We start from the raw sequence: 11,690 nt of genomic DNA on the forward strand, positions 1-11,690 counted from the left end.
TCTATATATATATATTTATACTTATTAGAGGAATAAAAATAATATGTATTTTTAATTTCAATACATTGATAACATATAAGGTGATGAGTGTATGCATAAGGGTTTATTTTCCAAGGAGTTAATTAATAGAAAACACAGAAAACAAACACAAATAATATGGGTATGTATCTTTATATATATATTTATACTTAAGAGGAATGAAAAATAAATATATTTTTAATTTCAATACATTAATAACATATAAGGTGATGAATGTATGCCTATCCGTTTATTTTACTATAATAACACTCATCTGTCTCAATGTGTAAATATGATTATAACAATTTCATATATATGTCCTTATCTATTGAAATATTTGGCGACAAATATAAATTAAAGATAAGAAAATAATAAATAAAAATGTTAAAACCCTGTTCGTAATGACCATGTTTTTGGCCACCTTCTCCTCTGAAAAAACACAGCGATGTTGGTCAAAGTACTCCAGGATATACAAGACTCCAAGAGTGCAGTGGAAACACAGCTGGGTATAATTCCATTTGAAACTGGACTGTTGCGTGCGGATCACGCTAAACATGTGGACTGTGTAGATGGTACAGCATTCAAGCTCTCGCTCCTTAGTCCCACAGTGAAGACCCTACTATACCACGTCAAGACCCTACAAAAGGAGGGGAAGGAACTCTCTGCAAGCTCGGAAGATGTGGAGGCCCGCTCCCGGTGGAATAACATCCGCTTTCTGGCCTTCCCTGGCGACAGTGCTCGTGACCAAGGTCCTGAACTTCTTATCCATTGAAAGAGCACATAGGATTCCAGGACCCCCCGCCTCCCCTGGGATCTTCCCCTCGCCCCATCATAGCATGCCTCCTTAATTACAGAGACAGAGACCTAATATTGTAGTTATTCAAAGCGAAAGGTTCTCGGTCCGCCAATGGCTCTAGTGTACCCGGACTACACGGCAGAAGTTCAAAGGAAGTGCAGCACTTTCACTGCGGTTAAGATGCAACTCCACACCTTGGGCTATTCATATTCCTTACTTTTCCCTGCCAAATTAATTATGTGTTATAGACTCTGATTCTATGCTCTTATTCACTACCCTGGATGAAGTATGGGACTGACTGCGCTCCAAAGGGGTACAACCTCCTACTGATGTCTCCCAGAGTGAACTAGGAGGTTGGTCCAAAGGAAAACCTATGTGCCACCGACGCATACGGAGAACACAGTCTCGCTCCAAGGAATAACAGGCAGCCAAGGGAGAGGGCGCGAGTTGTGGCTGAGGTCACAGTTTTACAATTTTAATCGCTTCACCACTTGCCTACAGACACTGACCCGTAGATCGGAGCTCCTAAGTCAGTTGCCTTGGGGGTGGGATTTCTGATTACTCCACTACGCTCTCCCAAGTGGGGGAACCCGAACCCTTGATGGCCAGTTCCTGGATGGTCAGAATCCTCTCTGAAAGTCTACCATTCCCAGGCAGCTAACAAATTTAGGTTTACAACACTTAGCGATACTAACTCTGGGTATCCCGTTCTTCCACATGAAGGAGCGGACCATTGCAGTGAGGCTTAAAAATTATTTTATGCATTTTGTGAGGAATATTTTGAAAAACTTCCAGTTTTCTAGGGAGCTTGATCAATTGTGGCAATTCTCCGCATGCGAGAAATAGACAGATGCATCCAGTGTTGAAAGTCTCTTTTAATTTGTTTCATGAAGGAGTGGAACCTTGCCTTCCAGCCAGGTCCTCTGACACATACATACTAAGAATGGTACCACATTCCACAGCGATTGTGTGGTCAACTATCCAACTTGAGGATAGATATCATACTTATTCCGATCAACAGAGTCCTTGATCTCATTGAGAAGATGCATCACCTGGAGGTACAATCTATCGGTATGATTTAAGTTTATGAAGAGGATGTCTGCAGAGTGAACTCTTATTTGTCACATCTGTAGAAAAGACAAAGGCCTCAATTCCAGGGTCTGATTTGATCAGTGCAGCCATTGGCTCAACAGCAGTAGGAAATATCAGAGATGATAAGTAGTGCCCCAGTCTCGTGCCTCATTCAATAGCAAAGTGAGGAGAGAGAAACCCATTCAATAACATATGTACCTGTAACTCCATATATAGCAGACGTGTGCAAGTCAATGATGTGGCTTCCAGATGTAGACGGTCCAGCAGAGCAAATACATAATTCCAGTTTAGCCTTTCAAAGGCCTTCTCAGAATATATCTACAGGACCCTCCAGTGATGACCTGAGTTGACCCACCAATGCAAGTTCATTATTCAATCACTGCATGATGCATCGTAGTGATCTATGTGGCATAAAACTATATTGATCCTTGTACATCAAGAACTTAAGCACTACCAACAGACAAGTTGAAAGAGTGGTGGAAATCACTTTAACTGCTGAATTAAACAGAGATATGGGTCTGTATGATTTGATCTTTACATCATCCGATCCTTCTTGGGTATGATGGTGATAACCACTTCCCGCAAATCACAGACTATTATACCCTGCTGTAGAGGACTTGAACAGTTTGGGCATATGGGGGACAGTAGGGATGTGTTTGATTTACGAATCCAATTGGTGGACCTTTTGGAATCGGAAAATTTCCCAATTGCAATTCTCAGATTGCCTTGGTGATTTAGTCTAACATAATCCCTCAGTTTAGGGTTTCATGATCTTTTTCAGAGATCGAAGGGACTGATAGGTCTGCTGCACACCTGCCTAGAGCCTAATTTTCCATAGGGCCTTATAGCGCTCTGTAAAATACAGCACATTTTCGCGATAGTCATCTGGCCTGTCCCCCAGCTGTCTGTTTTTAAAGTATATGATAAGTATTCTCTCTTACTCAACCAATATATCAGCGTCCCTGCCTTATCACTCACCTTAATCATATAACTTACTCTCTGAGGCGAGAACCAACTTCTGAGCTTCAGTCAGGCTCCATTGGCACAGATGCAGTTTTGCAGTTTTTTATTTGTATTGGATACACTCTGTTGTACCTTTCACTTATATATATTTCCTACAGTGAAGATCTCATCCCTCATCAAGGCCTTTCTCCTATCTTTTTTCGTTCTTGCTATGAAGCATATAACCTCCCCTATATTGACCGATTTGACAGGCTCCTATGGCACCACTGGCAATTCAACAGAAGCCGCATTATTTTGAAAGGATCGCTCCATCTCCTTTCTAAGGGCTTTTGTAAGTGTTGTACGATTTCCACTTTCCAGTAGGAACTGTTTGTTTATTGGACAAGATAAACGTTGAGATGGTGCCAGACTGATTCAATGCACCCCCTCAGGATATGTTGGCCTATATATATATATATATATATATATATATATATATATATATATATATTCTGCTCAGCTTCAGAAATCGTCCTTCCAAAGAACCGCACTCGTGGGACCAAAGTTTTTGCAGTGCTCACACCATCAAGGTTTATCAACAAAGTTTTAAAGTTAAAACTTTGTTAATAAACCTTAATAAACCTTGATGGTGTGAGCACTGCAAAAACTTTGGTCCCACGAGTGCGGTTCTTTGGAAGGACGAGTTCTGAAGCTGAGCAGAGTATTATTGCGGGCACCCATTACCGCATACCGCACTCGCCCGCGAGTGCCCTGATTTTATAGTGGGACAGGGAGCGTGGATATATATATATATATAAGCAAATCAGTATCAGTCACAGTTAAAACACTCCCACTGTTTCAAATATAACCAATCAAATGTGTCTGTCGCTGTTGCATGAGCACTTTAAATTTCTTGCACCTCTCTCAGTGCGTCATGTGACCAAGGCCTCTGTGTAGGCCGAAACGTTATGCTGGCGTGGTGTGCTGAGGAATAAACAAACTCACCTGCACTCTGGGTCTTCCGTGTTTTTCCTGTCAGATGGTCAAGAATTCAAGTCTGTGGCAGTAAAGGCACAAGTGCGGAAATATATATATATATATTACCTGAAACGCGTCTGGCATTTTAATTTTGAAAAGCTGTTCCTCGTGAGTTCCTGCTGGCAGGCAACCATAATAAAGAGAGCTGATCAACCTTCGTGTGGCACGTCTCTTCAAAGGGTTTCCTGTTTGTGTGTGTAATGTAAAGGCGGCCGTGACCCGGTCGCGAAGAGAAGCCCACCGCTGTGACGGGTCAGCTGCGGCACCACGTCGGATGCTGCAGCGTTTGTGAACGAAGGTGAGCTGGAGCCTTTGCAGGGAGGGAGCCAGCTCGCAAGCTACAATTTGGTGGTTTTAAAGCTCGGCAGGCACTATCTGGGACAATGCAAGATTCATGAGTTCATTCAGAGACTGCAAAAACAGCGAACCCACTGGGGTAATACAGGAATTGCACTACATCACCCACAAGGCCATGCAAATGACCACGCCCACAAGGACAGGTGCTGGAAATTATAAACTGTGCAGTTCGAAGCGCTTGCAGTCTCTTACAACCACATGCCACTGAAGAAAGGTCTTTACCTGAAACGCGTCTGGCATTTTAATTTTGAAAAGCTGTTCCTCGTGAGTTCCTGCTGGCAGGCAACCATAATAAAGAGAGCTGATCAACCTTCGTGTGGCACGTCTCTTCAAAGGGTTTCCTGTTTGTGTGTGTAATGTAAAGGCGGCCGTGACCCGGTCGCGAAGAGAAGCCCACCGCTGTGACGGGTCAGCTGCGGCACCACGTCGGATGCTGCAGCGTTTGTGAACGAAGGTGAGCTGGAGCCTTTGCAGGGAGGGAGCCAGCTCGCAAGCTACAATTTGGTGGTTTTAAAGCTCGGCAGGCACTATCTGGGACAATGCAAGATTCGTGAGTTCATTCAGAGACTGCAAAAACAGCGAACCCACTGGGGTAATACAGGAATTGCACTACATCACCCACAAGGCCATGCAAATGACCACGCCCACAAGGACAGGTGCTGGAAATTATAAACTGTGCAGTTCGAAGCGCTTGCAGTCTCTTACAACCACATGCCACTGAAGAAAGGTCTTTACCTGAAACGCGTCTGGCATTTTAATTTTGAAAAGCTGTTCCTCGTGAGTTCCTGCTGGCAGGCAACCATAATAAAGAGAGCTGATCAACCTTCGTGTGGCACGTCTCTTCAAAGGGTTTCCTGTTTGTGTGTGTAATGTAAAGGCGGCCGTGACCCGGTCGCGAAGAGAAGCCCACCGCTGTGACGGGTCAGCTGCGGCACCACGTCGGATGCTGCAGCGTTTGTGAACGAAGGTGAGCTGGAGCCTTTGCAGGGAGGGAGCCAGCTCGCAAGCTACAATTTGGTGGTTTTAAAGCTCGGCAGGCACTATCTGGGACAATGCAAGATTCATGAGTTCATTCAGAGACTGCAAAAACAGCGAACCCACTGGGGTAATACAGGAATTGCACTACATCACCCACAAGGCCATGCAAATGACCACGCCCACAAGGACAGGTGCTGGAAATTATAAACTGTGCAGTTCGAAGCGCTTGCAGTCTCTTACAACCACATGCCACTGAAGAAAGGTCTTTACCTGAAACGCGTCTGGCATTTTAATTTTGAAAAGCTGTTCCTCGTGAGTTCCTGCTGGCAGGCAACCATAATAAAGAGAGCTGATCAACCTTCGTGTGGCACGTCTCTTCAAAGGGTTTCCTGTTTGTGTGTGTAATATATATATATATATATATATATATATATACCCCCGCTAGCTCACAGTGCCACCATATGTACCCCTAATCATAGTAAGGTAGCAAATGGTTTGGTCAACCTCAGAACTTGACTACCCTGCCACCTCCAGGAATCGTGGTAACATATTTAGAACGTTTTCGCTCACTTACTTGTGCTCACTCAGAAAGATACACAAGAAATACACCTAATGGTGTTTTTCCAGATTTATTGAACCATTGTGATACTTGTATAAAATGTATGCGCTGCAATGATTAATAGACATACGCGGATAAAAGTGATTAGCAAGATAATAACGTGAAAGGGATGAATAGTTTCACCATTGTGGTAAAACTGTGTATATATGTTTCATATTAGTACTGGGTATAGTGTGCTCCTACTCTGCACTCCCTAAACTAGTTGCCTAGTACAGGTGTTCTGCCAAGAATCCCTATTGTATTATTTAACTCCCCATTACCTCAAGGCTTAGTATGTAGGTCTCCGTGTTAGTCACAAGTGGGACATCGCTCCTCGCAGAAGGCAAACCGGAATCAGCTGTATGAGGCGCCCACACAGCGACTACCTCACAATGACAGGAGAGTGCTCCTCTGATTTGATCACGGAAATACAGGTGTATTTATAACAACAGTATCCATGCTTCTTTGTCGATGCTCCTGCTGTGTTGACATTGTTTATTCTCTATGTTATAGCAATGTCACCTCATGGACAAATAACAAACAACAACATTTGCACTATGTGTGTTCAGGCATTGTGCTAAATGTTCAAGGTGTAGTGATAGTGTACTTACAAAGTGGAATTATAAGCAATGTGGTTCCAGAGAAACTAATCCTGCTCCGTTTTGCAAGCTAATGTGTGCCAAAAGTCAACGTTTGGAAAAGAATGCAACTTGAGCAACGTATACATGTAAAAATGGCAGTGGTTCTTCAAGGGTCTAACTAGCCATATGACATAAGAATATTATTTCGTTGCCAGCATGCATTTAAACACCGCATTTCAGGATTTTTAGGGGCCTCACTATGCATGTCGCATACATACTGGTGCATTGTCCAAGAGTCAGTGGCGGTTTTACCATTAGGGCGTTTGGGCGTTGCCCCACCTATAATTATCAGGCAATTTATTCGAGCGGCGCGTTAATAAAAGTTTTATAAATTAACGCGCCGCTCGAATAAATTGCCCGATAATTATTGCCCTGCGGCCGTAGTGTGTGTGTGTGTCATGGACATGGACAGTAGTATGCACTGTCTGACACTGGGTGGCGCTGGACTGACTCTGTGCCGGCACAGTGCGCACTCACTGCGCATGTGGTGTTTGCCCGGCAGGGCTTTTCCAACTAGTAAACTATGTGGCTTTAAAAAAACCAACGGATTAGGGGTTTGCCTGCCTAATGCAACGTACCCCAGTGCTGAAAAAACGAACGACGTTTTTTTAATGCTCAGCCCAATCCTGATGCTACTCTCTTTAGAGAGCAGCTCTCCTCTAAAGAGAGCAGCATCAGGATTGGCTACTACTGTGTCTCGGCAAGTTGGCAGCCATTACTAATTAGTCTAGGCGCCAACGGGACCCCAGAGCAGAGATGGTGCGGACCCGGTCAAGTGAAGACAAGGTAAGTTTTTTATTTTATTTATCCCCACCCCCCTGTCCCCCACTGTGAGCGAGCCGTGACTGGTCACGTTAGACCATACAGCAGATGGATGTGTTTGAGGACATGCGGCGATGATGTACGGGTTCGGACTCCAGGATAAGGTGGGTGGGTTGTTATGTTGGTTATGAATGGGAGAAACCTGACAACTAAGTGTCAGTATCGCGCACGCATGTGAGCCGCCTCGAACACATGATTGTAGTGTGTGCTGTCTCGAAGTACAAAGCGCGCCGTGGCTGAGGCTCCCATATGAAGAAGGTACTTAGTGTTCTGTGTGTGCACAGTGCGTCTCTACTTCTATATTGGCAGCCTGGCTGCAACGTGAATGTTGGATGAATGTCCGACCTGCCTAATTACTCTGAGTGAGTATGTATTATTTTGCTTGTGTGTGACATCATGGCAAGAGCAGAGCTGCCTACTTTAGTGCTTTCAAAGTAGTCAGGTCTGCTCTGCACCTAACGCCGCCATTACTACAGTGCACACGTTGCACACAGACACTCCCTCCAAAGTCGGCAGCTCAGCTGTGCTTGCTCTAGCCAGCATTATGGCCATACTTCGATGTTTGATCATGGACTTAGCAAAATCCAATCGCCAGGATGTAAAGCAGACAACGGCTGCAGCTCTTAATATGTTCGGTCACGTTTCCGCTATATAAACATTAACAGTCTTTGAAGTGCAGAGTGACTCTGCACTTCCAAGAGTGTTGATGTTTATATAGCGGAAACGCAGACAAGCACAGAGTTGCAGACATTCGTAAATGTATCTGATGCTAGGCCCAGCCATCTCGAGTGCACAAGAAATTACCTTTCCGTCAGCAATACAAGCGCAGCTGCGCAACATTTACATGCATTTTAGTATTGTAGGGGTATATACATTTGCAGTCAGATGTGAATAAACTACTAACTTTGATGAACAACAGTACATTACCGCAGTACATAAGATGTATAGATTTGAATAAGCACCAGCTGGGGAAAAGCGGATGGGGTGAGGTGTGGTTAGTACATGGATGAGACATGCACATCATCTCAACCTCTGTGTGGTGATAAAACACATTGACAATGTGTCTAGTACTGGTGGAACTGGCAGAATTTATATATTACTTTGCTTTCTCCTCCCCCCCCTGAGCCTCGTTCGGTCATTCTGGCTAGATCGCTATGCTTGTGCTCTGCGATTCGCGCCACCGCACATTTTACGCCCTACCACCTTCAAATGTCACCAGCCGCCACTGCCAAGAGTCCCCATTCTTGTAAGTGTGTTTGTGTAACTGGTAGAGGTATCAGAATATGACAAATAGGTGCAAATGACCTGTGAAAGCCTGAAACGGATGCGAATCTCCTCTTGGACTTCACACCTCCGCAGAGGCCATATGCTTCCTCAAAGGATGCTTAGTGAGTCAGCCCCAGATCCGACATCCCAGTTCGAGGATACCACGTTCTTCATTGTTCAGCATAATAATCTTGTGCCTGAACAAAATGACATCAGTAAAAACGTCCAGGTCAAACTATACACTTAGTTAGGGTCCAACCCACCTCTTAAGTAAAAGCTTCTTTGGCCATGTTGCTACTGAGTAGTAAACAGGGGATACCCACGCCTTTAAGTAAATCTCATAGCCTTATGGAGATCTCTGCAAACTCTTGGGAAAACTCGCAGTATTGCACAGGGATTCCCTTGGTTTTGGAAAAACAAAATAGCAGCTCAGAGGAAATCTTTGTCTTGATGGGATACATAATCGATTACTACATGCAGAGAGTCCAGGAACGTTAAGGTAAAGCAAAGTGCCACACAATTAACCAGAATGTTTTGAATAATTTATTATAGTGAAACGTGATTGATTGCCAACCCGTGACAAGATGAATTGCCGTTCTGCACCTAACAGCTCTTTCTATCCTATCCACAGGTTCTGTCCTCGTTGTGTTCAGGAACGCAAAAAGAAATGAAGACCCAAACTGGGTGGTCAGAAGAGAGAAGTTTAATATATTCCTTTATTCCCGTTGCAATATTTTATATCCACATATTTTTCTCTTGACTTTGAACTTTATTTTACGTGTCCTTTTTTAGCCTTTAGGCCAGTGAATTGTGGTTCGCATTTCAGCAGGGAACTGTCTAGATAAAGAAGCTGTTTTATGTAAGAAGAAGAGCGAAGAATGATCCCATCGAAGTGGACATTTGTATTCTGTGAATGTCGGGTAGCACAGGGCAGGCATACTGTAGGATACGTTATCCAGGGTTGTGGGTGGGAGGGAGGTACTTTTCCTCTGACATATGAATGTTATAACTAGGATTGGGGCTATCGTTGGACCTGTTCTTGGAGGTGGGGTGGGATCATTTAATGTTAACAGTCTTGTACATTGTAAGATGATGATAGTGAAAGAGCTGTCGTATTAATGCATTGACACACCAGCCATTTTTGATATCCTCTCTTTAGATTGTTTGTCCTTTGATGTGGCTGAAGAACAGCAATTCTATGATGGGGCGAGGTTGGCAAAGTTGGAGGAGGGAGTGGGAGCGGAGCTGACGAAAGATTATTTGGGGAAACTGTGTACTGGTGGAAGGTTCAGCATTCCCGGAAGTCTGTCAGATGACATATGTGCTGGCTGAGGACATCAGTTGTAACATACAGGTCACAAATTTGGATCAAGACTGGGATCAAACGGTCATTAATCTTGCTGACGTCGATAAATTGAGTACCATTAAACTGAGCAGTACGAATACCTGTTATTTAGAGTGATCTATAATGGCAAAACTAAGATAGGAATTACTTGTCTCACAAAAGATCGTTTTGCACAGCAAGTCTTGGGAGTATTTTTTAACCTTCAGAGGACGCATATGTGGCAATTAACACTCAGTGTTTCTACCCTCTTAGCACTCTTCCCCTTTAAATGTGTACAAGGCACAGGCGTGAGGGAAAAAAAGAAGGGCGATTGTTTGGCACATCTGCACACATCCATTCCTGCAAAAGCAGTACAGTTTCACAGAAAGATTTTTGCTCCAGATCACAGCAAACTTCTCATGGTGTTAAAAATGACTTCATATCATGGAGACCGTGGGAGGGTAGACCCCTTCCGAGGTCGCCCTCTTAAGGGAAACATCATTATCTGAGATATTTAGGGTACAGAATCACTTCTTTCATGTGCAAAAGAAGTGCATATTCATGAGATCGCCTTTCCGAGGGATTTTTACTACTATTTAGGAACTGGGCTTGAAGGAAAACCAGTCCACCCCATTCAACCTCGAATTGTTTGGCTTGTTTTATGGTCTTGTTTCTGATCGTTCCTGAGGAGGCGGCTGTAAGTTCTGTCCATCTACATCACCCTTTACTCTTAAGACTACTAGAGACAGTCTGCAGCCAGGAGGAGCCATTGGCAATATCTGTATCTCCTCACAAGACGCTCAGTATTTGGCACTGTGGCGTGAAGGGAAATGGGTCGAGAATGAGGACTCGATTAGCTTGCTTATTTCAGTAGGATTGGCTTAGTTCATTTAAGCTGCCATGAAAGCTGCAGTTTCACTTTATAGGATTGCTGAATATACAAGGATGAGCACACTGGAAGGCCCCCTTGATTGCGAGCTCAGTGACATTCGTACAGTGTTCTCAGACCGGGGCTGTTTAGGGAATCATACACTAGTGTTCTACCACTCTGAGTTTTTTTTAATCACCTGCAATGTCACATGTGTAGGTTTCCCATTTCTAACTCCATATCTACCATGGCAAAAACCAGTATTACCAAGGTGACTAGATGTCGAATTAAGACTAGTAAATATACACACTTATATATACTTACCTTAACAATATACTGTTAGCTGGTAATCTGGATACACTGTCATTGTGGAGCAATTAAATGTATTTTGCCATGCAATCTGTAAAGTGATGTTGTTGCTTTGTGGCAGAATGTTACTTAGTCAGGCTCCTTAACTTAACATCTTTTCTACAGCACAAACTATTGCGATGGAAGGACAACCCATATCACTTGAACATATTATCAGTACCATTGAAATCACCAGAAGGCATTTCATTGCATTTGTTAGATGTTACTACTTCATATATCATAGTGTTTAGCTTTGTTCGAAGATGGATGTTTGTCCATCTACTTTTTGGCTGGATAGAAGCAAATTCAATGAAGTGATGGTTATATGTATGAAACTTCATACAAAAACTAAGACGGGAGGACAGGAAAGGAAAAGGCGGCATACTGCATCTTGGGTAGGCAACAGGAATAAGTGGCAGAGAGACATTGTGGTGTATGTTTTTAGGAAAAACAATTAACTCACTTTATTGTCATTAATTAATTAAATTCCCTTATCTCTCTCTCTCTCTCTCTCTCTATATATATATATATATATATATATATATATATATATATATAACTGATTCGCAAAGGGAAAGCGGTCTTTGTTTGACAGCTTCCTC

The 11,690-nt window shown here is 43.4% G+C and overlaps 1 protein-coding gene across 1 annotated transcript in view; it reads left to right on the forward strand.

The window, feature by feature from the left end:
- Nucleotides 1-9,993, forward strand: part of ING5 (inhibitor of growth family member 5) — a 575,011-nt gene extending 565,018 nt beyond the window's left edge. The window contains exon 8 of the mRNA XM_086944006.1: nucleotides 9,180-9,993. Within this exon, the coding sequence (XP_086800132.1) occupies nucleotides 9,180-9,219 (40 nt within the window). The 3' untranslated portion in view covers nucleotides 9,220-9,993. The remainder of the gene's footprint in view (nucleotides 1-9,179) is intronic.
- The last annotated feature ends 1,697 nt before the right edge of the window (nucleotides 9,994-11,690 follow it).

This window comes from Lissotriton vulgaris, chromosome 11 (assembly GCF_964263255.1).
Source record: "Lissotriton vulgaris chromosome 11, aLisVul1.2, whole genome shotgun sequence".
Taxonomy (NCBI): Eukaryota; Metazoa; Chordata; class Amphibia; order Caudata; family Salamandridae; genus Lissotriton; species Lissotriton vulgaris.